The following is a 26715-nucleotide window of genomic DNA, read 5'->3' as shown; positions in this document are numbered from 1 at the left end:
AAATGGCATGTTAGTAAATGCCCGTTAAAATAACTTCTCATTTGTACAGCCAGGTAACTGATACAATGACCGCTAACAAGCCTTTTGTTCCAATACGGAGGAATGTAATAGAAAATATACATATAGGAATTATCAATGAAAATGTACAGAAATGTTATACAGAGAATACCTACAAAAGCCTTAAGACTAATATAGCGTGTTATGTTTACCAAGCGGCCATCGTTAAGGTTACGCACTAAAATTGCGTCGCACGAGAATACGTAAACGTTTTGCTACTTCAAAGTGAGCTTACAAAGACTCTCCAAGCACATTGAGTGTTTTTCCAACTACAGCAAAAAACTCTGATAGTACTTTTTGAATTCTGAGAGTCACATTCTGGCTAATAAACCAGAGACCATTATTTTAAATTATGTTGTCTCTTAAAGCTCTGTAAGTTGGCAGTTGCAGTCGACAGCCTTTCGTCTGTAGCACTACCTCTAAGAAAGTGAAGATATTTGATGGAAGATCGTTGCTTGTCCAACCGGGCGTAGCCATGTCACATTCCTGCTGGATAGCTTAGGTGAATCATGTGCTAAGCCAAATGCTGGGATAACGTTTCGCAACACACGATAACGTGCTGCAGTTTCGTTTTAAATGCATTTTATGTTAGGTTTTGCAGTGATTATTAGTGATTTGAAATAAAGAGAAAATGTTTTTTTGATATCGCATGAAATGGTGTGAAAGGTTTACTAGGTGGAAGCAGACACGAGCTACGCTTACTTACGCTACTTCGAGGCGACGCCAACCACTCAGCTAAATTCGTTGCCCATGTTCCCGCATATTCCCGCAGCTCTATGGGACGGATGCATGTCGCTCGCTTGAAGGAAGAAGAACCGAAACTTATGAAGCGTCAGCCCGAACAGAAGCGTGAATGGGCGCGAAAACCACGGAAAGCCGCTTCCGCCACCGTTGCCGCCTTAAGTTCCAGCTGGTCGTGTAGCTGCGAATCCATCCCGGATGAACAGCGACTGGCCGCTTGGAACAAAGACGTGGGTCAATATCACTCGCTTAGCTTAATGGGTTTCCGAGTGACATGTTCGACAGTATCCTTCACTTCTAAGCGCCCACTCATGACCGTTTGCCGGTTTATTCGTGCACGAGTTGGGAGAGAACGGTGGTAGGGGGTAAGGGCGGGACCGTGCAGACATGGGTTTCATACCTTTACTGATCACATTTCCGTTGTGTTGGTGTAAGGCTCAACGCGGCCGTCAAACAGCCCAGTGCGACCGGTCCGTTGTCATTTGGGGTAGAGGGAATAGGGCTGGCGTGTTACACACATGGTACGATGCCTCCGACGAGGTAGGGAAAGAGACAGCTCTAGGTTTGTCCGCTAGGATAAAGCTCGGGTCTGTTCCAAATTTCATTCTGGTAATTGGCTAAGAAGTATTCTCAGCCATAAATTACAAACAAAGGTGTTTTGTTTCATGCACTACGCGCAGGGCGTGCCGCGCAGGTGATAGTTCGTCACAGAGTGGAAGGGCACAATTTTTTTAGTGCGCGTTACGAAGCGTTCTAGCTCGAGGAGTAAATGAGTGTCCCGGTGCTTTAGCACCGTGACTACATGAGACGACGGTGACGATGACGATGACGACGACGATGACGGCGACGACGACAGGAGACGCCAACATCCCCACATCCCCAACCCCCTAAAAAAGTCTGCAGGGGGCACCCGGCTTTGAACTGGGGATCACTTGATCTGCAGTCGAATGCTCTACCACAGAGCTATACTCCCGACTTTTTATTTCAGGCACGGAAAAATTAGTGAATCTGACACACGTCCATTAAAGCACAATCGAAAGCTAAAGGCAACTTTATGATAAACCGCATGCTGCGACTGAAAGTGCCTCCAAATTTCTCGGGGCTTTTAAAGGGACCCTGCAACACTCTTTGTGCAGTGCAAGTAAACCTGCGCGACGTTTAGGTTACCGTGCCAGGAATACCTGAACCAAATATTACACGTGCTCGTGAAGCGGTGAGCGCGAAAATCGCTGTGAAAGACGCGGAAAAACCAACCGCGCTCTCTTCAGTTCTCCTCAGTATGCGCTCCTGGCATGGCCTAAGCGACGTCACTTGAGGCCATGGCTGTCCGATCGGCTGTTACTGGTCAACTTCGCGGCTAAATTCTGCCGCTTCCGCCGTCGTCAGCGCTGTGTACGAACCTCTTGTGTGCCTGAACCTGTAGGCACAGTTTTGCCGTTTCTTTTGTGTTTTGAGTGCGTGCGGAGTTTGAGTGATGAGCTGAATACTTTCCTTTCAACAGGACCACTCGACAACAAACGTTTATTGCTTCAAAACGCCCACCAGCCCGAGCGAGCGCTTGCTAGCAGGCACCTATGCCTGCTTTTTTGTGGCACCAGACCGGAAATAGTCCCCTCCACGTTGCGGGGAAAAGGAGAAAGCTCCCCGGCTCTGATATATCGAAGGCCACCTAAAGAGAACGCCGCGAGCCGCCCAACACACTGGGAGAGAGCGCGCAGCTTTCGCCGCGTTGTCCGCTGTGGAGTTGAGAGGGAACGATTATGCGCGATTTCCCATCGCGCGTAGTTTCGTTGATAGTGAACGGATTTTTATAATTCTTGGGGGAGGAGATTGCTGTTACATTACACTTTACCCCAAAATACATTCCTAGTAGTCGATGGCAAGTGTTGCAGGGTCCCTTTAAGTGTCCTTATGTTCTAAGACGAAATGCTGGCGATACTTCATAACAACATCGCTGCAAAATCGTATTCGCATACCATCGTCTCTTTCATTTCGGTGTATTTGGACGCAAATTACTTTGACGGGTTTTTTTTTTGCTACACTGTGTTTGCGCCTCTTTTGTGCTATCTTTTCGTAGCGTTCCTGTGCAAATAATGTCAGCCAGCAGACATGCACGTCGCACAGCTTCTCTGGAATCAGGATTTTGGGCAGCTAGAGTGCACGTGATGTATTCACATTCAATCAGGTTCAGGTGTCAGGAGGCGCGCACAATTCGGCAACTTTTTCGTACGAAATTTATAATTTCGTAAATTTTGTGTTTCCAGGCCAATTGCGCTACGAAGAAAAGAACGCCCATTACGACCACTGTAGTTCTAGGCTGGAAATTGGCGGATACAGTAGTGTTGGTAAATCCCGTCTGCTACTATGTGTCTGCTAATGTGTATATGTTGTAATTTAATCGGATCAAGTTGTGTTTTTTATTAATTTACTGTGTACAGGGGCGGCCATTTTTTGACCCTACAACTACAGCCACAACAACGACGGTTCCTCGCAGAATGTGGCACGTAAGCCCATCGCCTCCTGTAACTAGTTAAAAGAGGCGATCGTAAGGCATTTCCCTTCAAAGTGCCCAACTGAAAAAAGTGTGCACTCAATTTCTCGGCCTTTATATCAGATGGAAGTGCATGTGCTAAAACATATCGTTCGCGCAACCAGAGGTACTGTTTACATAGGCCATCATGCAACTAGTAAATTCTTCCCGATTCTTCTACAATAAACTTCAACGTCATTGCAGAAGCACCAAAAAGACCCGCAACGCGCGTAAATGAAAAGCTGGGGTACAGAAGACAATTAGTACAGCCCACAAAGAGATAACGACTACCACAATCGGCAATTACTCTCGCCATTCTGTCTAAAGACCGCATAAAACAGGGAAGTGGCCGGTAGACAAGTAAAAACCGTCTAGCGAAAGCATTTGCATACTTTGTAAGTCTGCAATCTGCCCAATTCCTGACTGTAACACTCTTCCGCACCATGTGTTTTATGCCATGTTTAATGAGACTTATTCCCTGTTCTATCACTCAATGGGACATTGTTTATGGCGCAGTGTAAAGTGTTCGTCCTATTTGTTTATGGGGCATTGACCCCGCTTTTTTTTGTTTATGCCTGAATTCTGAATCATACATCTAAATAAATAATATGTAGTAAGTCAGGAACTTAGCATATGTTTATTAAACGTGCAACACAAGGAAGGCCTCTGGAATGAATATACGCGACTGTATCGGCAATAAGGCTCGAAGCAACCTTGTTTGCCGGTATATCAAAGAAGACAGTGCGTCTAAAACTGACACTGCGATGCAATCTGTAAACACCAACACCGGATCAACACCTTGCACAAGGAACCACACCACCGTGAACTGTTCTGCTTTTCTCGAATTGAATGATTTCGTCAAGTATAGGGGCGAGGGATAACCGCCCCTAAAAAGGACTCCCGATTGTAAACAGTTTTTCTTCTATTATAAAAACAAACGTGGATTCTAATGCAATATGCTACAAAAGCAAGCCCCCATTATGCACACAAACATTCTAGACGTGTTCAAACAAAGACCAGAAGGGGTTGTAAGAGATAATTTTTCTGCGGGCAGTGGGCCTGAAGCAGCATTAAATAAGGATACAGTGCAACGTTGCAAGCCGATTAGATCCGTTTCTTATGCTAAATGTTGCCTAATCGATTTTAAATCGCGTGCACGTACCAAGCGCGGTTGCCGCTCCGCAACGCAGGTAAGCCCCTACGTGACCAGCGTCTGAGACCGTGAAGGTCACGCAGGTATGCGGGAAGCGATTCAGGTAACAAAACTGGGACGAAGCTGCCGCGTTCACCTGTGGAATTCACTGATCCTGCGCATTCGTCGGCGCCGTGGCTTAGATGGTTAAAGCGCCTGTCTAGTAAACAGGAGATCGTGAGTTCGAATCTCACCGGTGCCTCAATTTCGTTTTATTTTTATTTTGGGGGTTTAGTGCCCCCACTGCCCTAAGTAAACTGACGGACTGGTTTGAATTTTCGTAAGGGCGGAACTTTCTTCGCCGAGACTTTGTTTCTTAATTGGTACAAAATTCTGAGTAAGCATGACACTGCGGTCTGCAGTACTGTATGCTAGCAATGCCTTTGTAATAGGACTAGACCTGGGCTTAAGGTGATTACTGTTTCCGCGTGTATTGAGTGCTAGAGTTTCCGGTGCTGTTGTATATGCCCCCATCGGTGTGCTGCTAGTGCAGTAGACGTACATCAAGCTTAACAGATATAAGCACAGGTGAACTGAGTAAAGCGAAAACAACGCTGAAACCTCCTTTTTCTCCCTGCGCTGGTAAACGAACGTAGAGGGAAATTCCTTTACGGTATCTTCGTGCTCTAACAATGCGCTGCTTTTCAAACGAAGCTTTGGTGTTCTCAATGATGGTGTCTGCAGCGCGAGAACACCGAAGTGAAAGAAAAACAATTAAACCTCTTCCACTCAATGTTAAAGCTGTCGGAAGAGCAGAGAAGTGATTCGCCGAACTGGGCTGTACCGCCGTTATCCACTCACTGCTACAACCGCGTGCATTTCAAATTTATGCATTCACAGTGCTCCCGCACCCATGACTTAAACTACGCCAGCGGGTGTCTGTTCTTCTTGTGCTTGTTTGAATTTTGTATGCTGGAGCTGTTTTGCGTCATTTCGACCCCTTAATTTTTTTCTTGCGGGGCAGGAGCCTTTATGCGTCATTTCGAACGCACCGTTGTTTTCTTGAGCTGCCGTTTTTTTTTTGCTTGCTATTGTAAAAACAAACACAAGGAGCATTCCTAACTAAATGAACCCGGGTGCTTCAGATTAATTACGTATATTTTGCCGTAATTGTTCACATAGTTTCCTTTCGCTAAACACCGGGGAGATGTAGGACAAGCACCAGCGGTTCACGTGTTTCGAACGCTTATCACTATGTACACCGCTTGGCTTTCGAAGCCTCTGGCGTACTCCGCGAACGACAGCGTCACCACGGGACGCCCTGCTGCTCTACTTGGGCCCAGCGAGAGAGCTACGACGACAATGCGAGCGCCTAAAATGCTCTGAATTTAAAAGACGGTTGCCGTGGCCAGAATTAAAGCTTTCTGGGTCCCTCGCGTTATGAAGCCGGTGTGGTTTCGATGGTTTCATTTCGAGATGGTCGAAGCGGTTTCGAAAACTTTGAAGATAACCAAAGAATCTATCGCGAGAAAGCTTCGCATTCAACCGTCGTCGTTGTTTGACGGAAAGGTGCATGATTTTTTTAGCTTTACGAAACTATGTAGTGTTGCATATCGCACAGATGTTGTATTTACAATATTAAACTCCCCTAAAAAGCGACAACTCTAGTGGGACTGGTGATGTTGCAACATCACAGAGTTCAGTGTGTAGAAGAGTGACATTAAACGGCCTGCGCTCGCGTACAGCGCGTTTATAGAACTCGTGAGATAAGACACTTTTCGTCGCAGCCGCAACAAAAAATTGTGGCCATGCTAAGCGTCACAAAATTTCGTACTGCAAGCAACCTATGTGTACTTGAGTATATACTTATTCGCCGCTAGGGTGAAACACAGATATTATTTATTCGAACGGACATTGTTAGCACAAGATCTCATAAAAAATGTCGCAGCATATCCACGGGGTGAATGATGATGAGTGGGCGAAGCTCCTGAGGGGAAATAATCGGTAAAACCGTGACTCTTCAGTGAAAGTTCGCCCACTACATCTGTGTCCGAACGTAACGTCTAGAAAGTCTCGCTTAAACCGCGCGTCGGCACCTTGGGGCTGAGCTCGCCTGATGCGTTTTGCAGACGCCTCACGAGCTCTCACTGCATCGGGGTCTGCCTGCCGATACGCGCGCTTTCTCGCCGCTTCCCGTTCTCTGACGTTTTGGAGATCCTCTTCGCGCCGCAGCCGTGCCGCTTCGCGTACGGCAGGGTCCTCGCGCCGTTGCTGTGACGCTTGGGCCTCTCGTTCTCGAACGCTGGGATCTTGGCGGCGTCGTCGCGCAGCCAGACGACACGCTTCGGCCTCCCGCTCTCGTACGGCAGGATCTTGGCGGCGGCGTCGCGCAGCTTCACGGAGCGCTTCTGCCTCGCGGGCTCGCACATCTGCAGCCTTATCCATCGGGCGACTCCGAGCGCGCGCCAACAGCGAACGGATTTTATTACAACGCTCCCCGCCATCTAGTAAACAATCCAAGATCTAAACTAGAGGTAGCCACGCCATCTAGTAAACAATCCAAGCGCATCTTTTCATCATATACAAGTACCGCCATCTAGTAAACAATCCAAGAACTAAACTAGAGGTAGCCACGCCATCTAGTAAACAATCCAAGAACTAAACTAGAGGTGGCTACATACATACGTCCAGGATGGACAGACCCACGCCCTAAATAGCTTCGCCCCTAAAATTTCTGCAGAATGAAGTAGACACTTGGATTCAAATTTGCGTGGTTTAACCAGCCGAAGCTGTGCCTGGGCTGTGAGGCTCGCCGCCGTGGAGGGCTCCAGATTAATTCTGAGCACCTCACCTAAATCTCGACACACGGGCGTTTTATTGATTGATTGTGGGGTTTAACGCGCCGACGCAACGCAGGCGATGAGGCGCGCCGTAGTGGAGGGCTCCGGATTAATTTTGACCACCTGGGGATCTTTATCGTGCGCCGAAATCTCGTACACACGGGCGTTTTTGCTTTTCGCCTCCATCAGAAAAGCGGCCGCCGCGGCCGGGAATCGAACCCGCGACCTCGTGCTCACACGGGCGTTTTAAACAGAAGCCTTGTATCTCTCACTGAATGCGTTGACGTCCAAGTAAAGCGCACTGCAGGGAAGCCGACTCTATACACACTGCACGGAAGCCAAGTTTACACAATGAATATGACAAAGGATACATCAATCACACACCACATAGCAGTGGGCTGTCTCTGCACACCTAACCGACCTCTCGTAATACCAAAATATGTTTGGCAGTACCCACGCTTAGCGATGATGAAATACACTCTCTCAGCAAGGTCGTACTTTGGCTCTTGAGTTTAGCAGCATGGATCTCGAAGTTGGGGGAGTGGATGTACGACTATAGCGTTGACTCGGGTAGCACGGGGAAAAGCTTCGCGTTTTGACACCTTTGTCTTAAGCAGTGTTGTACGGAACGGCGTTACAAGGAACGGCGTTCCTGGAACTAGTTCCTTTTTTGAGGAACGGAGGAACGCCACCGTTCCATTAAGGGTCGGTGGAACTGTAACGGTAACTCGTTAAGTTTTTGAAGGAACGGCAGGAACGGCGTTCCTGCCGTTACATCGCTAGAATTTGGCTGTTTTTGATGCCAAGGCTCGAGAACGAAAATCCACAAGTCGCTACTGCGTTCCTCTTCCTATAAGCTGGCCAACTTGCCCGCCCTGCAGCCGTAAGTGCTTCCTCGAAGGTCAAAGGCAGAAGAATAACCACGCAGCAGGCCGCAGCTTGTGCTTGCTTTCATGGTGGTTGAACTTACGCGGCGTTCGACGGGTGAATAGCGTAGCCGCGAGAATGCATTTCACCTTTCATCGTTTGTCTAGGGAGGCCAGGATGCGCGTCTGGCCGATAGAATTGTTTCCTGGCGGGGAAAGATTGTCTAATACGGGATCCGGAGATTTCGGTGTCGGACATTTAGGTGCAGGACGTTCCGGTGCGGACATTTCTTTGCACGGACATTTTGGTGCACGACGTCTTGGCCCCCACATCTTGAGTCACGGGATGTCCCAGGCATTCTTTGAACATTTTAGCTTTAATATTGTAATTTCGTGACTTGATATGATTTTGCGTTCGAGACTTGTGCTTGCGCCGCCCTGCGTGTTAACGAACGCTAAACCCTGGCGGAGAATTGCCACGTAAAACCCAATTTCTGTAGTAGATGGTAAAACTTAAGTTGTTAATTTGCATCCGTTCAACCTTTTATTTTTATTTTAACATTAATGTGAACAACCCTACTAGTTTAAGTGTTACCAAAGCGCTTTGCTTTCACTTCACCCAACGGTGCAAGACGCTGCTGCTTTTAATCCATCCTCCCGCCCCCCCCCCCAAGCAAAATATCCGCGAAAAAAAAAACAACAGAAAAACAAGGTAGATTAAGCGCGTGTGCATTCCGTTTTAATTATTTTCTCAGTCAATCTCGTATTCGTTGCATTCGGTGTCGGTTCTACTTAAAACTAACAAACCAACGATCGCACTTACGGTGGCGTTACTTAGGGGAGGGGAAGGCTGAGCCCCGCCGGCTACCAGCCCCCTGGTAGAGAGAGAGGGGTGTCACTTGTGGTTCACCATTGCGTCAACTGGACTTTGAAAACTTGAAGACGACTGTTGCCGCTCTCGTCACACTAGCCTATCCAATTTTTTTTTGCTCCTTATAATGGGAGAAAGCAATGTATGCCTGGGGTGTCCATGATATGCGCGACTTGAAGAGTTAATTCCCTGGGGAGACTGAAGACGAAGAAAGAGCGATTCCTGGAGGGGGGGGTGGGCGCCATCGGTATGACCGCGACGCGCGGAAGGGCGTAGCCAGCAAACGATAGTGGCCATTGTGTTCTCAGCGGCTTTTTGGGTCGCCTTTTGTTCCACATTATAGAGGTTTCGTGAGCTCCTGGTAAATGCAAAGCTTTTTCCTGTATCTCTGCTTTCGGAGACCGTGAACTCCGCCACGTCTGTAGTATTTTCAGGGGAAACCGAAAATAATATGACTGAAAAAGAATGTGGTCGATATTCGAGCGTGCAGGCGGGGAGGGGGGGGGGTGGGGGGGGGGCGTAGGACAAAGAATTAAAATGTGGTGAATGTAGGCATGTAAACATAAAACGAAGATTGGTTTTCCCGAAACAGGATGGGTGCAATTTGTATGCACAACCCGTACGCGATTAAAATTTAGGACATAGAAGCTGCGGCTGTTTTCAAAAAGGCCCGTTCTTCCTCCACGACAATATCCTAGACCAGTGTTCGCAGATTCATTTTAGCAAGGCAGCCCAGCCTACGTAATACCAGAGTCCTTCAATGCTTTACATTGCATTGAAGGATTACATTGCATTGTAAAGCATTGAAGGACTCTGGTAATACCCTTCATTAGGTTTTCTGCATTCTGGGGGGCTAGCTAATGTTTGTTACGTTTTGGATATTGAGAGTGTGCATGTAATTTATGTAATTGGACGTTGTGTAATTAAAAAAAAATACAAAAAAGGCGTCGGACCATCGTAAACCCCGGTTAATTGTCTTAGCTAAAAAAGAGCGAGTATACATTAACAACCTGTCGTAAATGAAAAAAAAAAAAACGTGTGCTATAGAACTGATTCGGCTGCATAACAGGTGTCCCCAGGAATAGGTATTAAACAAAAATATATAAATGTAGAATTTCTAAAAAAAATCAAAAAATAAATTCACTGCTCTAGATTGTTGTCCGTAACCCGCGTTAAACGGAAATAAAAATATAACGGCTGTCGCAAACAGGCAAGCACCTGATAATTTGGTCGCCGAAAAGTTTGCGCACCGAAATATCCGTACACCGAAATGTCCATGCACCGAAACGCCCGTACACCGATATGTCCGTACGCCGAAATTTCCGCACCGAAACATCCTGCACCGAAATGTCCTAGAGCCGTCTGGAGTTTGTCCGGTACTCCCTGAAAAAATTCGCCTAGGAGATTTTCTTTTGATTATTTTTATCTCCAGATAATCTGCTGACGGCGGTGTTAATATTCGTATAATATACGTAGTTCAATGTGAGTTTTAAATTTCTCACCTAATTTCGCCCCAGGATTATCCGACACTATATTTTAATTTAAAAACCTAATTGTAACGTTAATGTAACGACACGTTCCAATTTTCGATGTGGAACTGGAACGCGTTCCTTTCGCAATAAAGGAACTTGTAACGGGAACTCGTTTCAAAATTGGGAAGGAACGAGGAACGAGCTTTCGTTCCTATTTTATAGGAACGTGTACAACACTGGTCTTAAGAAAGGGGCTTTTAATTTTAATTTTCGCCTTCATTTGAAAACCGCGCACTACGGCCAGGATCTACCCTGCGTAATAATGTTTAAACAAGTTTGGCTGATATTGTTTAAAAAGTTTATTTTTTTCAGAGGTCTTACAAATAATTCTGTCTCATTCTTTGGAGTCGGGAATCTTTTTATGGTACTTTGTGGGGCAACGGAAGGCTTCCCACACGCAGCCTACGAGGCTTTTGTCGCAGAACAGGTCGTAGGTACAGAGCGCGAGCGCTTTGCCAATGTCTAGGGCTTTGTCTTGGGAATCTTTTGTGCCAGCAGCGCGGCAGAACTCCGCCGTGTGGTTCACCAAGGCCGAGTCAATGCGGTAGAGCGGGTGGATTGTAGGAACTTCGTGCGACACGTTGGCGGCATCCGAAGTTCCGCCTGTGGTCCGTGGAATCGCGTCCTCCGCATCCGAAAACGAAAATCCTAGAAGGGAGATGAGATGTAAAAATTCAGTCGCTTACATTTCGCTTCACTCGAATAATGAGCAAGAACAAACTACAGTCGACTAAAATCAGCAGCCGGAGAGACCACAGCTTTAGAAAACATAATGCAAAGAACCGTACAATAATCTTCGCCACTCGCTGAGCGAAAAGGGACCGTAGTTACAGTCGTCAGTGTCATCATAAAAGGTACCAAGTGGCCGCCGCTCTAAAAAAATAAATTGGTTTCCTTCAGGATTACAACATATCTCGCCAGGGCAGCAGCCCTGTTCAGTACCCACACGGCCAACCCGGAACCCGGGTTGGCCGCTTCGTGCATCTATCACGTGCTCTGCGCTTGCACCTGGTTTCGTCTTCGGCAGGAAGACAGAGACTTTGAACAGTTCTTTATTCGTGTGGTACTTCTCAACGCACTTTCCACTGCTCCCCGTTCTGAATAATCAGCAACCGCGCCAAGCACACTATCAATATTAAAATGCCAAACGCACGTTAATTTCAACCCAGGTATGCCAGAATAACAGCTTACCATTGCGTCGATTCCCAGCGATGCATGGGATCCGCCATTTTGGTTTCCGCGTCTTTTAACGGGTATTACTCCGACACACAGACTGATCGCAATTCACGCTGCAGCTCCGCGCAGTCAGAGCCCTCCGCCTGCAGCTGTTCTACTCCCGTGCCGTCACGCTCACTTCTCACGCGGCAAGCACCAGCTCAATTATTCTTCCCTCCATCCGAGTGAGCGCAGTGTTAGTGCACTTTGGTCCTGCTCTCGACACCCGGTTTCAAATACAACACAAGCGTATTTTTACTTGCTTTGTCTTTTCAGCGATGGATAGCTTGGTACTAGTTGTGTTGACGCCTGCGAAGGTGGTCTCTCTTTACGTTTAATTACAGATACAACTTTCACCGTAAGATACTGGAATTGAATTGGAATTGCCATCTGACATGTCTGAATAGATCCGTCGCCCCACGCCCATGACTTCACACGGCACATCCCCATGGGAGATTCAGAAAACAACCTATCCGATATCATTGAAGGCAGTACTTATTCTGTGGACAAGTGCGCTTAAATAGGCTGAAGGCGACGATGCTCATGGCCAAAGGATAATGTGCAGCATTATTCTGGGAGCCATACCACAGGGTGATGTACAGGTTTATTCTGGGCACCTTACAGCGGTATAGTGGATGCTTATTTCCATAACGCGACCTAAAACATGCCAATAAACACCTTCCTACATAAATACTGCATAGAATTAACTTAAGAGGACGAGGCAGCAGCGAAAATACACTTGGGTGAAAACTTGAGAACTACAGGGATTTGAACCCAAAGTGTGAACTCCAAACCCCAAGACTCTACCACTGCGCCACGAAAGCCGAAGAGCGGAGGCGTTTTAGCAGTAGCTGAAAACACAACATTATTCTGTGGTCTGGTCCCCAGAATAGGCTGTGCGACCGGTAACCGCGGGGTCGTCTGCTCTTAGACGCATGCCCAGATATACACGCACATGTGGCACGTGCCCACGCTCAAAGACATCGCGACTACCAAGTATTTAATTAGTGACCTGTCAAACAACTGCATTTGTAATGCTTAACTTATTGCAAGAAAATGCATAGTTTTGTGCAAGAAGCTTAGCTGTTGCCCAGTAATTCGTGCTTAGCGTATCCCAATAGTTCATCATTTTTCACAAGCTCAGGAGAGGCGTTCTACAAAAAATAAGGAACGCTGTCTGGTAGAAAATAGCGATTTCGCTCTAAATGGGAGATGTGACGGAAATTATTAATTGCTATGCAGTTGCGCACGCAACGATAAATGTAGACTGCGGTTATGTGTGTTTTTTGCAATGTGGTCACTGCGCGCGCAGCATTGAATTGGAACTATCGGTTAATTTTTCAAATTTTCTTTACGGCCCAAATATAGGTCAAGATACGGCAATTTCACATAAGGGCGAGGTTCATGTTCGGACTGCCGTAATAAATAGCATCCCAGTGTCAGACGAAGCCACTGCAAGAGAATAGCTCCACGTAAATTTCTGTTTCCAAACTGCCGAATTTTCCAACTGGAGTCTGACCCAAGAAACAATTTTCCGAATCTTTATATAAAATTACGGAAGCTGCGTGCGAAGACATGCTACTTTGACATGTTTGTGCAAGCAGATATGCTACCTTGACATGTTGGCACAAGCAGCCTTTCAAGCACAGCGCCATCGCAACCAATTCTACCACCGGCTCGGAGCTCGGCATGTTGACCCCCTCCTCATATATGCTTTGTCACTCTTAATTCTTCTGTCGCTTCGTGTCTACGTATCAACGGCGCAAATTGTATACCTACTTACAAAAGAATTAAAAAAATGCCATCGGTTTGCATTTGCCTTCATTCAACATCAGGTTAGCACTGGTTACAGAGAAACCACCCGCGTCACTGACTGGGCAGCCTACCATGCTAGGATTCCCCAATTCCTATTTCTCTCCTCTTTGCACGTGGGGTCACTGCTGGCTCCTTCTTATTTGTACTAGGTTGGGAGGAATCAAGTGAATATCCTAGTCGCATAGCAACGTTTTCCCTCTGGTGCTCGTCACCGGTTCGACGTGTGCCGCACCTTGGTTGTGAACAGCTAACTTCTACCACTCCATTACGCCGTAATAGCACCGCCAAATTTCTGCAAATCACGAACCCTTAACGACACCCACCTCGTATACACTTCACAAGCGTCACCATTTGCTCTGCAAGAATGACACTCATGCACATACCAATTAAAAGCATTTTCTAAGAGTGAAGCTCTTTAGCATTCGCAATTTTTGTATCCTCAGTCAAAAATGTCAAGAAATTGCCGAGCGCACGCGCGCGATTGCGGGCCTCGCGGCGACCACCCGGCAGTTAGCAAAACCAACAAGATGCCTAGCGCTCGCGTTTATGTGCCTCAGGACAACCTCCTAGCGTGCCATGCACACGTTTGTCAAGCCAAGCATACCCACTTAGGGAAAATAGCCAATATTTTGGCGACCACCTAGCAGTTAAAAAAACCAAGAAAATTCCAAGATCACGTGGGTTCTCTGCCCCGCGGCGGCCGCCCTGCGTCATGGACGCTCGTATGCTAGTAAAGCATACCCACGTAAGAGATTGGCTTAGATTGGCCAAACCAAAACTTCACCGTTGGCCGTAATCCTAGAAAAACTTGCTCGGAACGAGAAAGACACGTCATAGCGTACGCCTCTAAAAGTGATGGCCAATGATTATTACCTTCACAAAAATGAAGGAAGCTCACACTTATAGCAACAATCCTGGAATAAATATAGTTGCGGCAGCGAAGAAGATGCAGATTGGCTGCAATCTGGGACTTAAACTGTCGTGATGTCCTGAAGGTTGCACACAGGTTCGCTACCTTCAAATGTTACGCGTTAATGTGAGCTTCCTTCATTTTAATGCAAAGCTGTCCACCTCTACCAGCCAACGGTTCTTTCGCGGAGTGCGGGAAAATCAGCTCCCAATGCGGCGAACCCGGCGGCAGGGGAGAGGGTGGATGGTTTATCTCACGGAGAACACTGTAGATGGCGCGGTGAATTTAATCAGCGTTCCCCGCGCGGAGGTGCCTGCCCGCCGCCGGGCACGCCGGTGGTATGGCTTTCCCGTCTCCTTTAGTGACGGTTGTTTTTGGCCTCTTTTGGCACAGCTTCGCGTCCACTGCGCGCTTCCTTCGCACGGCTTGATCAACTTGTTCAACTCCTCCTCCTGGCAAATCCTGACCCGATGGAATTAAGTGGTCGTACGGCAAAGATACGTTAAGGATTCGTTAGCAGGGCGGGAAAACAAAATGTAGAGACCACATACAGACATCTTGGCGCAAAAGAAATTCTACCTTTTGCACACCGCTATCCACGAATGGGACTCCGTTTTCTAAATTGGTGAATACCAATAAGGTTGCGTTTTAAGAGGTATTACAACAGTCGAAAGGAGCCACTAGTTCCCATAAATAGCGATTATAAAAGTTCCCTCACCTTTCTCGCAATTTTCAAACTTATTAAACAATTTTTATCAGTATAAATTGGAATCACTGAGCTTACATGGCGATTCTTTTCGGTGTCTGCGCTTGTGTCGCGCGGTGGTGTAGCCTTGAGCTAGCATATTAGGGTGGCTAGGTTCCGCTGTCTCAGCCTACAAAATACGCTCCTCTCCGTTTTCTTTGTGCCGACGCACTGCCGTGCTACAGCGGCGGCGTCCGCCGACCTAGCCCGGCCGTGGCCGACGCTAAGGCGTTCGGGAAGCCGCCCCCGCGAATTCCTGGTAACAGCTGGCAGAATCTCTGGTTTCACTGTTTGTAGAGCCACGTGAGTGAATTCAAGTGACGTCGCATGGGGTATTGCTGTGGGTGTCGTTTAAAGCTTTACTTTCCAGTCACCTTCACAACGTGGATTGGAGCCAATTCTAGATGTTTTTTCAATAGGCTTAACAACACTCCGCTACTCTATTGAATGTTCTAAGCGTATTAATATGAAAATCATGATGATTGCAGCACACCCCACCCGGGTTGAGGCTGCAATTCTTGTTGTCTGAGCAAATGACCCGCATGAAATTGCAAATATTGTGAGCACCTGCATTGCACTAATACTGTTCTCTGGAATGTATTGAGCTAGCAATCCACAGTGCAAATCCTACTTCATCTCGCGCTGGACGCATTCTGTTTGCACTCTTCCAGTCGCAGCTGTTGTGCCAGACTAAAACGTTGAACCAAAAGGGGCATCGCTACTATTCCAACTTTCAGAGCAGCGGTTCAAATAAGCGGTGCTGCACCGTTAAACTTACCGTACTCATTTGCATGGCGACAGAAGAGCTTTAGCAGAGGTTCATTGAACTTCATGCTCTTGCAAAGAGCGACCACTTCACTGACGGTGACCTTGCAACCCGACGCCGTGGCCGCCGCTTTCATGCACGCCTCGAAGTCCCGCCGCAAGCGCACCAGCTGTTCCGTACTTGGTGCACGAACGTTGAACACCAAACGGCTTCGTAGAACTTCTGTTGCACTTTTCGCCTCGGATGTAATTACAATACCTGCACAAAGAGTCCTCAGCTCATTATGTACCTTTTGTTAGTACTATTGCTTTGTTCGTTCGTTTTATTTTTAAGACACATCGAATATTTCATGATTTAACAAGCGGGACCTTACAACATCACCTGAGGAAGTGCACATCAACGCAACGGCAGGACAGCTGGAACTGCAACGGCTCTATTAATCGGCCAAACGCAGTATTCGTCTTACAATCAATTGTAATTTCCCTGCAAGATTAAGGATTGAAATAGGAGAACAAAGAAATGTTTATGTCTGAGATCAAGATCAAATGGCAAAGATTCTAAAATTCTGCGATCATTCCGTTCATTCCTTCATCACCAGCTCTAAGGTCCACTTATGAGCTCAGTGGCCAAGCGCCCGGGCTGCGCGTGAGAACTCGCCACTCTGTCTGGCGACGTAGCACTGCCAACACTTTTTTTTCTTTATTGCCGGTATTCGACAGTGCAACACAACATAAAGGTACTACAGAAAACACACAATCTACAAAAAGGCCGCCATGCCATGATGGACTGGCGTTGTCATTTAAAATTCCCTAAGCATGGCGAGGGGTTCCACCCTTGGCAACCACTCAGGAACCGAAAACTTCGCTCTCTGAATTTCAATGAACTTGGAAACAGTTTCGCGGAAATATTGTCGCGTCGGCCGCGCGTCTACATCACAGTTTAGCCATGCCATGCGCGACCGCCAAATACTGTGCAGGCCCAACAACATGACGAGATCGTACGGCACCCCATCTTCTCTCTCGATACATAAAAACCGTATTCCATGTGGGTTAAGTGGGAAGTCCTTTCGCAGTGTCCTTTGGAGGACATCCCATAGAAACACTGCTGCCCAACAATGGAGAAAGACATGCTCCACCGTTTCCGGTTGTTTGCAAATAGAGCAGTCAGTTCCCCACGGCATAGAAATCCCCTTACCCTCCATCCATGTTGCAACTGAAAGCGTACCCGTGTGTAGTTTAAAGAAGAAAGACTTCGCTCCTGGTGATACTTCCATTCCCTTAACCCTTTTTAGAACATCTTGTCCTGGGCCTGCACGGTATAAAACTCTATACATTGGTACAGGTATGACCACATCGCATACATCCTTATATAATTTTTTCCGCGTGACATTAGCCAAATAGTGCATCGAAAATCGAGCAAACAAAAACCGGGATGACACAACAATCTCTTTAAAGTATCCATAGATGCCCCCTGTCATACTACTCGTAGAAACTACGAATTCGGGCAAAGCCCGCATTAGCCGCACTTGAAGTACTGTGCGCAGAAAAGGGTCTTGAACGTCCCGCAAAAACAGAAATCGATTCACAAGCTGTCTTACAAAAAGGTGCGTCAGCCCTAAGCCACCCTCGCAGGTTCGTCGAAACAAATTCATTAGACTGGTCCTCTCCCAAGTAGAAGCCCACACAAATACAGCGAACACGCGGTGAAGTCGTTGCATATTCACCCGAGAACAATGCAGCGCTTGCATAACATACCATAATTTGCTAGCCAGAAAAATGTTGCACACAGTTGCCCTAGCAAACATAGACAAACCATTGGATCTCCATTTATTCGCTTTCTCACGCAGCTCCTGAGCTTGCGCACGCCAGTAGGGCTCGCTGTCTCTGTAAAACTCCAGTGGAATACCCAAGTATTTCACTGGATGGGTGACCCAAGTGACATTGGCGAAAATGTCTGGGGTTGTCAGCCAATCACCATGCCAGAATCCCACACACTTTCCCCAGTTTACAAAGCTACCTGTTGCAACACCGAACCGTTTCACGATTTCTACGACAAGAGTGACGCTTTCCTTGTCTGAACAGAAAACTGCAACGTCATCAGCATAAGCGAGAAGCTTGACTTCAGAAGAGTGTACACGAAATCCTCGAACCTGGTTGTTTTGTATGATGGTTAAACACAACGTTTCTATGTAAATACAAAAAAGCAGAGGGCTGAGGGGGCAACCCTGACGCACCGAACGTTGCACGCTAATGGGCGCTCCCAGTGAATTGTTTACAATCAACCGCGTGGTGCACCGTCGATACGCCAGGCCAACACCCTCACTAATGACAGATCCCACATTTACATGGTCAAGAACAGAAAACAGAATATCATGGCACACGCAATCAAACGCCTTTTCAAGGTCAAGCTGGAGAAGCGCGACGGCGCCTCCAGCGGCGTCGCAGCACTCAAGCACACATCTCGCCGTGTGTATACTCGTTGTGATTGTGCGACCTTTGATGCCGCACGTCTGGTGTGGCCCTACAAGAAGTGTGATCACAGTTTGTAACCTCTGCGCTAGCACCTTCATCAATATTTTGTAGCACTGCCAACACTGCGGAGCAGTAGACGCCAATTTGTCACGGCGCGCACGGGAGACGGATTGTCTGGCCGACCGAATACCGCCGGGATAATCCCCCACTGAGAACGCAGAGGGTAACGCCGGGTTCCGAGAATCGTCGGGGTGGCCCGGCGGGGAGTTGTAATTACCGACGTCGGAGCGCGCGCCGCGCGAGCCCCCATTGCTAACACGCTCCGGTCGGCATAGTGCACTGTCACCGCCTTGCGCCCTCCCCCCGCGAGGTCGCGCTTGCTTGCTCGTCGGTGAGCGGGCCGTTGACCCAAAGATGGTGGCACCTCATTTAATATTCCGTAGTGCGCTGAGTGACAGCTGTCTACGTGAATTTGGGCACTCCCTTACGCGTGTACGAATGCTACAGGGGCGTTCCCGAGATAGCGTGAGCTCGAGGTGTTATAAGGCCGAACTTGGCCATTACAAAATCGTTCTTCTCTGAGCGCTGAGCTGAGCATTTCCCGGCGGGACAAAGAGTCTCGGCCGTTAAAGCTAGGTTGGGATTTGTGAGTCTCCTAGGCTAGAGGTTAGGATCGCGTCGGAAGTTTAGGGTACAGCGCCGTACCGGGCCACTAGACGGATCTTGCGGCGACACAGAGTCTCGGCCGTCGTTTCTCGAGCGGTTTGTGTACGCTCCGAGGATAGGAGAGTTAGACGAAGTTTGAGAGGCTCCAGTGATTTGTACGCACTTAGAACTGCAGTTTGAAGTTTTGCCATTTTTTACTCATGTACCCTGTTTTCCCACTGTAAATAGCTGTATAAAACTGTTCGTTTCACCTAATCAACCGCAACGCCTCGAGTTCGTCAATTCAACCGCCATCTCCAAGAACTTCAACACCATCGCCCTGCCAGCCTCCTGCCAAATCAACCGGAGCCCGGGCGATTGGGTTCCTGATCGACACCGGACTTCGGGGAAACGAACGACAACCATGTTTACTCCAGCTTTGTGAGATCTGATTAGTGTGGGTCCCTGACCACGAAGGGATAATCTTCAAAGAACTGTTAGACCCATTTGCAAATTTCGCTCTTTGTGGTCCGGTATTGCGAAGTGTCGAATTGACACTATTCCGTTCGGGGCGAGGTTCAGGCGCCTTAACATTTACAAACCAATCGGCAGGATGCCCTTCGTTCATGCTCCGAATATGTTCACCTCTCTTACTTATGGAAGCCTAACTTATGCAAATCCCGTAGTTTCGAGGTGGCAATCAAAATCTAAATGCAAAATTACCCCTTTAAAATTTTATCTGCACAATACTGGTAAGGCTTTATCTCCTAAATGTCCTTTCTGCAAGGCTCCGAAAGCTAAGAAACACTTTCTTCTAAATTTCAACCGCTTTTCCTTGATGCGACGCACGCACCTGGAATATATGTTTAATAGGCTTAATCAACCGTTGCCTACACCGTTGTTCTTTCCCTGGGTGCTTCGGTCGTAGGAGTTCGTCACAGAGATGTCCTCGCATTTCACTCCGTTGTTACGGCGACAGGCACGCTGCCCTGCTAGACAAGTGTTTCTGAATTCATGATTTTTTTTCAAACTATTGAGGTATATTCCAAGACTTTTTTTCTTTTCGTTTTTCAGGACGCGGGTTCGATTCGTGGTCGAGGGAGGGTTTTTTTCTAATGGAGGCGAAAAGCAAAAAACGCCCGTGTGTTTTAGATTTCAGCGCATGTTAATGATCCCCAGGCGGTCAGAATTAATCCGGAGCCCTTCCTACGGCGGGCCTCATCGCCTGTGAAGTGTCGGCGGCTTAAACCACACAATAAATAAATCAATCAATTCTAGATTTCTTTTTTGTTGTCTCAATCTTTTTCTGTTTATTCTATTTTTTTCCCTAAAATAAACCAGGACACAGCCTCTTCGTTATAGGCAGCTTCTTGGCCAATCCCCCGCATGGGTATGCGCCATTATTCGAGGGTACCAACCAGCCAATCAAGATCAGCTGGGTGGCCTCCTCAGTCTCAGTGGCCGCGTGATGTCGCTGCGCTGAATCAGTTTTCGGTGGTCTTGCAGGTCCACCTGACCAGTGCGCATGAGCTCTGCTCGAGAGTACGTATAAGGGCGAGTACTGGAAGGTCGTGTAAAGAAAAAGAATACGAGGTGGAGGCGTTGTGAATATGATTTTACAATTGAGGCATTTGTAGGTGAAAGAGATGGGCGATAGATGTGACAGGATGAAACCTTTGTGTCTTTTCAAGAGTTGCTTAGACAAACCTTATAAAGTTTATTTTGGAGGAATTCGCATTATCACGAGTTTCACAGTTCTTTAACAAATAATTTCTATATATGGATTCGGTCGGCAAGTGATAACGTTGGGGTGGCGTGCCCATTGTGTTTTATGGCAACTATCCTCATCATGACTGAAAGTCACGGAGAACAGGCACAGCTGACTTTCCCAGACTGCCACACTTGCATACAATGCATAAAAGTGGAGATAACTGAATCACCCAGCCACACATAATACTTGTCAGACCTTATCTGTTGTTATGAACATTTAAATCACCCAATCGATTCGCCAATCCGTTAAAGCACCCAATCGCTGCGCCATTTAACCAAACTATGGTGATGATGGCTGGATGTTAATGGCACAAGGCCAACTGTGGAAAAGAGCGCGAAAAGAGGGGTTCAGTCAGCAAGAACAAAAGTAAAATTTAATCAAAGGCAATGAGGATGGCTGGTGTAGAAGGCCAGGTTGTGATTATGCGTGGTACAATATTAGGCCCAGAAATTTCACTTCTGATAAATAGGTAAAACCGCGCTTAACAGAAAACATGCGATCGTCAGGCAGGAAAAACGCTGGTTGCAGTGGGAAGTGTTGTGTGTAGAGTTAGCTGAAGTGTTTGTGTCCTGTTGTGTCGAGTGGTTTCCATTATACAAGTACAAGATAAGGATAGGACCTCTCCACACCTGCTCCACCCGGGTCTTGGAGATCCCATGAGCAGGTGGGAGTGTGTTACATGGTTTTGGCGTATCCGTAACTTTAGTGTGTTAGTGGTGTATGGTCCAAGAGTGAATTTATTACGGGTGTTTGGTGGTCTGTCTGTTCTTTCCAGCGCGCATGCCTTGTTTTGTGAAGGCGTTGCCTTATGTGTGACTTAAGGTCAGTGTAGGGTACTGTTTGTTATGTTCCTGTATTTGTATTTTCAGCAGCAGCGGCCATTTGATCCGCTGTCACGTTCCCGGTGGTCCCAGAATGAGCTCGCAACGAGGACACGGCCACTTCAAGATTTAACGCATATGCTGACAGAATGGCTCTATCAACTCCATGAATAACATACTTTTTACAAGACTGCTTGGATTCTAATGCACGTATAATACTCAGGGAATCTGTGACGACGATTGACTTGGGGGTTTCCTGTTGGAATAGGCGATTTAAAACCATCAAATATCATATTATTCCTTCATGAAACTGATTTTGACCTTCAGGGTGTTACAGACCACACCCAAATTGGGTGTGTGCGTAGCACAACACACGTTAAGGGCAGGTTTTGATGCATTACTAAAAACCTGTGCACACTTATATTTCTCCCGCAGAAACAAGTGCTGCAGAATTGTAATTGTTAGCGCTCGATGTCTCTCAATTTTCACAAACAACAAGTCGCCCAACACAGGGCGGCGCTGCAATGGCGGTATAATTTCAGCAAGAGAATATTTACAGGTGCCTGAGCAGGTCGACGGCAAATTGAACAGAAGAAGGGACCGAAATAAAACTGAGGGATGTAAAGCAATAATTTCATCCCGTCTCCCCCGCCCCTACCAAGTGAACCTGGTTATTTTTTGTGTTTTACTGCCTTAGATACAATTTCGAGACTGACCTGAACACCGGCGCTTACAAGCCCTTTGTGTACGAGCCACTTCATAAAGGTGACGAATAAGAAGAGGAAGATTGGACCAGCCCTCTTGGGAAGAATTTCGCAACCGAATGGGAGGACGATGAAAAGCATGCTTACTTCGTTGGTGTCTTCAAGCGCACCCGAAAAAATTATTCTGCTGCTGCCAAGGAGATTCACCTGCTTTTTATGTATAGCTATAGCCTTCTTGAAGTCGTATTGCCTATGTTTAATTGCTTTTCCACCAAAATTCCATCATACTATTCAACATAGTCTAATTCAATCGAGTTTTCACAAGAATACCGCATGAGATACTGCATGGGCCCGAGAAGGGCCTACAGCATTTGTAAATAAAATTTTAAAAAGTTCAGTGTTTTAATTCAATAGCAGCCAAATTTAAATTTGCCATCGTAATATTTATTTATTTATTTATTCAAAGTACCTTACAGGCCCAGCAGGGCATTGAGTAAGGGGGGCTTGTGGAGGAATTTACACCAAAATAATGAACAAACGTTATACAATAATTAGTCATGTCATATACAGCTATCAACAAGTCAAGTAAGCAGTCAAAAAAGGACTTCATCACATCATCATCACAACGGCAAGAAAATTATACAAAAAATAAGAACATCATCAAGTAAAACACAATGTGAAACTAAGAAAAAAACGATGCGAACGGAATCATTCCTTTTTAATCTGAAAAATGGATTTGCAAGTGATGACGGAATATTTCCGGATTATTCAGGTATCACGAAGATCATTCCACAGGCGGATAGAGCGTGGAAGAGCGCATGAAGTAAATGCGTTGGTGGTGCCGTAGATGCGTGCGAAGCTACGTTGGTTAGATAATCTGTGTGCTGTGGAACCAGGGGTTATAATGCGCAAAGGATCATATCTGGTGCCATGAATGTATTTGTGAAAAATGCACAGGAGAGCGATTTGCCGGCGCAAAACAGTAATTTTAGTGAAAGATGGTGTTTTATTTTCGTTATGCTTGAGCTGAAGTTATATGACTTGGTTATAAACCGTGCAGCCAGATTCTGCACTGCTTCTATTTTTTCAAATAAGTAATTTTGGTAGGGGGACCAAACGGAAGAAATGAACTCTAACTGTGGTAGTACATAAGTTTTATAGGCTAGTTGACGAATGTTAGAGGGAGCAGCATGCAGATTTCGACGTAAATATCCCAGTGATCTTGAAGCTTTAGCGCATATGGCATTAATGTGGGTGGACCATGAAAGGTTAGCCGTTAAGAGCGCGCCTAGGTATTTATAATTTAAAGCGTCAGTAATTAAATGGTTGTTTAGGAAGTACGAAAAATTAGAAATAACGCGTTTTCGGCTTAAAGAAATGTTTTGGCATTTGGTTAAGTTCAGAGACATTTGCCACGGATTGCACCAGTCGCAGATAACATTTAGGTCATTTTGAAGCGTTACATGGTCACTAGGGTTATTTATTTTTCGGTAGATTATGCAATCGCCAGCAAAAAGTCGCATGCAACATGTTAATTAATAAATATAAAACAGTAAGGCGCCAAGAACACTGCCTTGAGGCACACCCGAGGTGACAGGGGAAAGCGGCGAAGTGGAACCATTAACTACCATAAACTGTTCACGCATGGAAAGGAAGTTACGAAGCCAAGATAAGGTTAGAGAATGTAATCGGAGGGCGGATAATTTGCAGATTAAACGGCAGTGGGCTACACGCTCAAATACTTTGGAAAAATCCAGGAAGTTACAATCAGTTTGCGAGTTACTGTTCACGTTATTGTGTAAGTCGGTTGTGTATTCCAATAGCTGCGTGTCACAAGAAAAGCCTTTCCTAAAATCGTGCTGGTTAGCGAAATAGAATTAATAATGGTCAAATCTGCCGCCTAACTTTTAATTACTTGGGGCCCGAAACTACATTTAGCTTGAATGTATAACATATCATATATTAGCTTTAACATCGTTGTATAAGGGTCGGGTAATACACTTTTGCTTTTTTTCTAAAATTCTCTTTATGTGGATTAGACACATTCGGGAAAAATATATAATGTCCAGGTGATTGTACTCCGCACCATTTTACAGCAGCGTTACAGGGTACCTTAACTGCTCTGAAAAAATGTAATGCACTACTGTGTTCCAGTACCTCCGCATTTGACAAGGTGTTTGACCGCACCACCAGCAAGGTCCATTCGCGCGCTTCGAAATTTTCTTTCAGTTGCCTAACCTCTTGGAAAAATGGAACCTGGGTGCGTTATATGCTCACTGATCTATTCCAATGCTTTTATGGAAAAAGCCCTTGAGGGGCTCGGGCTGTAGTCGTCTCATGTCGTCATACCATGCAGTCACGGTACTAAAACACCGGGGCACTCGTCTCTGCCTCGCGCTAGTCACGGTACCAAGACACCAGGACACTCGTTGTTGCCTCGAACTAGAACATAACGCGTACTAAAAAAAACACCGGGACACTCGTTTTCTAGCGCCTCGCGCTAGAACTCTTTGTGCTTCAAGCAATGCTGTATACCTCTACTCCCTAATGATTTCATCTCCGTGGGCAAAAACGGCAAAGCGCCAAGCATACACTTATACACTGCATGCTTCGCCCCACCCCAGCATTCACGTTAGTGGAGATGGCCCAGGATTTTTTTCATTTTCGGTATCGATTAAAGACTGCTTAATTATTTTACGAAAGACCACTTAAAGTATGGAAATTAATTTTGCTTTATAATAAATAAATTTCCGCTTGTTTGTATTGCGGTAATATATAGTCATTGTCTTGTGTCCCGCACGCACCCTTATTAATTTCTCACTGCATGTTATTTAGAAAGTCCTTATGCAGCGTCACAACTATCGTAACCTATCCAGATTCCTGTACTAATATTGCCAGTTTTGAAGCAGTCTGACACAGATAAAAATGAAACAGTGCAGCCTTCTTACTCGGCAATAACAATGCGGTTTCCTCCAATACCGCAAATATAAGTCGCAAATTTTAGTGCGCTCAGTTTGCTCACCGTGTATTCTGCACTCCGGGTCAAGACGTTCTCGCAGGAGACTCAGGTTGGCATAGCCGAGGACGGCAGCGTCCATGACACGCGGCTCTTCCCCAACATCCTCCGGATCTTCGCCCCACTCGAAAAGTGCACTGAGCTGCGTACAAAGCCAAAATCAGTGGACGTTGTCTTTGTGCAAGCAGACCAAATTCTAACCACGTGACCGAGTTCAGATTTCTGCACCTACGCGGATGAATGCACGCAAACTAGGGTGTCGAGCCCGAACTGAACCTGTATTTTTGCCGGAGGTGAACCCTAACCGTTATTTTTGAGCTTGCTGCACCCGGCCCAGAACTGTACCTCAAAAAGAATTAGCGGGTACCGCATCACGACAAAACGGTTCAACCATCCGTTGTGATAACGGGTAGTCAGTGGCCTGAGCTTTTCTCTCTCGCGCACCACCAACTTCGTAAAATCTCGCCCACTTTTTCTCTTCTGATAACCCGAACGACTATAAACACTGCCGACGTGGCCACATCGTGAAGGCACTGTGCAAATATATTGCAGTGGTATGTCGCTCCTCCTCGAGCACGACCAACTCGTGTCCTCGAGAAAGCAGGGTGCAAGATGGGCAAACGAAATGTCACACTCTCGGCATATTTTGGAACGTTTAATGTACCGGATTTTTGTTTTCCTCGCTGGGATGGCGGGGGTGAACACGCCGCGAGATTGCTGCACTGCGCACCTGCCAAGCTTCAATCTTTACTTGTGCCTATTTTTGGCACCTCAAAAGCGTTCAAATTTCGGCTGGTTAGTATATAATAGTAACAGGGAACAACAGCGTCACGGACGGGACAAACTAAGAGGCGCCCGCTTACCCTCACTAAGGGAACCATATGTGATCATTGGTTCAGGGCATCGACTTTATGCAAGCGAGGCAGACCCCATGCAATAAGGAAGTGGGGGAGAGAAGGAGAAGGGAAACCGCTGAAATATGTCTTTAAAACACACCACAGGAGAATAACAGAAGAAACCAGTCACTAAAAAATTTAGAGTGTCAAGTCGAATTTTGAGAGATTGCATTCTTTCGAATTTAGAATTGCACCCAGCGTTGGACACAACACGTTCGAGTTCACTGACTGCCCTAGAGTCTGTCGTACTATGTTCTCTCGTATAGAAAAAGTTGGCATGTACAATACGCGGCAAATGAAACGGGAACACGAAGATATGTAGCAAACACGCAAAATTGAAAAGTACTGTTCGTTGGGGTATTATGATGGCG

At 46.6% G+C, this 26715-nt stretch overlaps 1 protein-coding gene and 1 non-coding gene across 2 annotated transcripts in view; one reads left to right on the top strand and one right to left on the bottom strand.

The window, feature by feature from the left end:
* Positions 1-4648: 4648 nt before the first annotated feature.
* Positions 4649-4722, top strand: Trnat-agu (transfer RNA threonine (anticodon AGU)). Its single transcript has one exon. It is a non-coding gene; the product is annotated as a tRNA-Thr (tRNA).
* A 6053-nt stretch (positions 4723-10775) lies between these two features.
* The window catches only part of LOC144167317 (xaa-Arg dipeptidase-like), a 33670-nt gene continuing 17730 nt past the window's right edge, over positions 10776-26715 (bottom strand). Inside the window, exons 5-7 of the mRNA XM_077696614.1 lie at positions 25455-25590; positions 16033-16278; positions 10776-11217 (exon numbers count right to left, since the gene is read on the bottom strand). Of these exons, the coding sequence (XP_077552740.1) occupies positions 10904-11217; positions 16033-16278; positions 25455-25590 (696 nt within the window). The 3' untranslated portion in view covers positions 10776-10903. The remainder of the gene's footprint in view (positions 11218-16032; positions 16279-25454; positions 25591-26715) is intronic.

Source organism: Haemaphysalis longicornis, unplaced genomic scaffold (assembly GCF_048455015.1).
Source record: "Haemaphysalis longicornis isolate Haplotype H1 unplaced genomic scaffold, Haemaphysalis longicornis Haplotype H1 scaffold_2, whole genome shotgun sequence".
Lineage (NCBI taxonomy): Eukaryota > Metazoa > Arthropoda > Arachnida > Ixodida > Ixodidae > Haemaphysalis > Haemaphysalis longicornis.
Note: the sequence above shows the minus strand (reverse complement) of the source record. Positions and strands in the feature narration are given on the sequence as shown.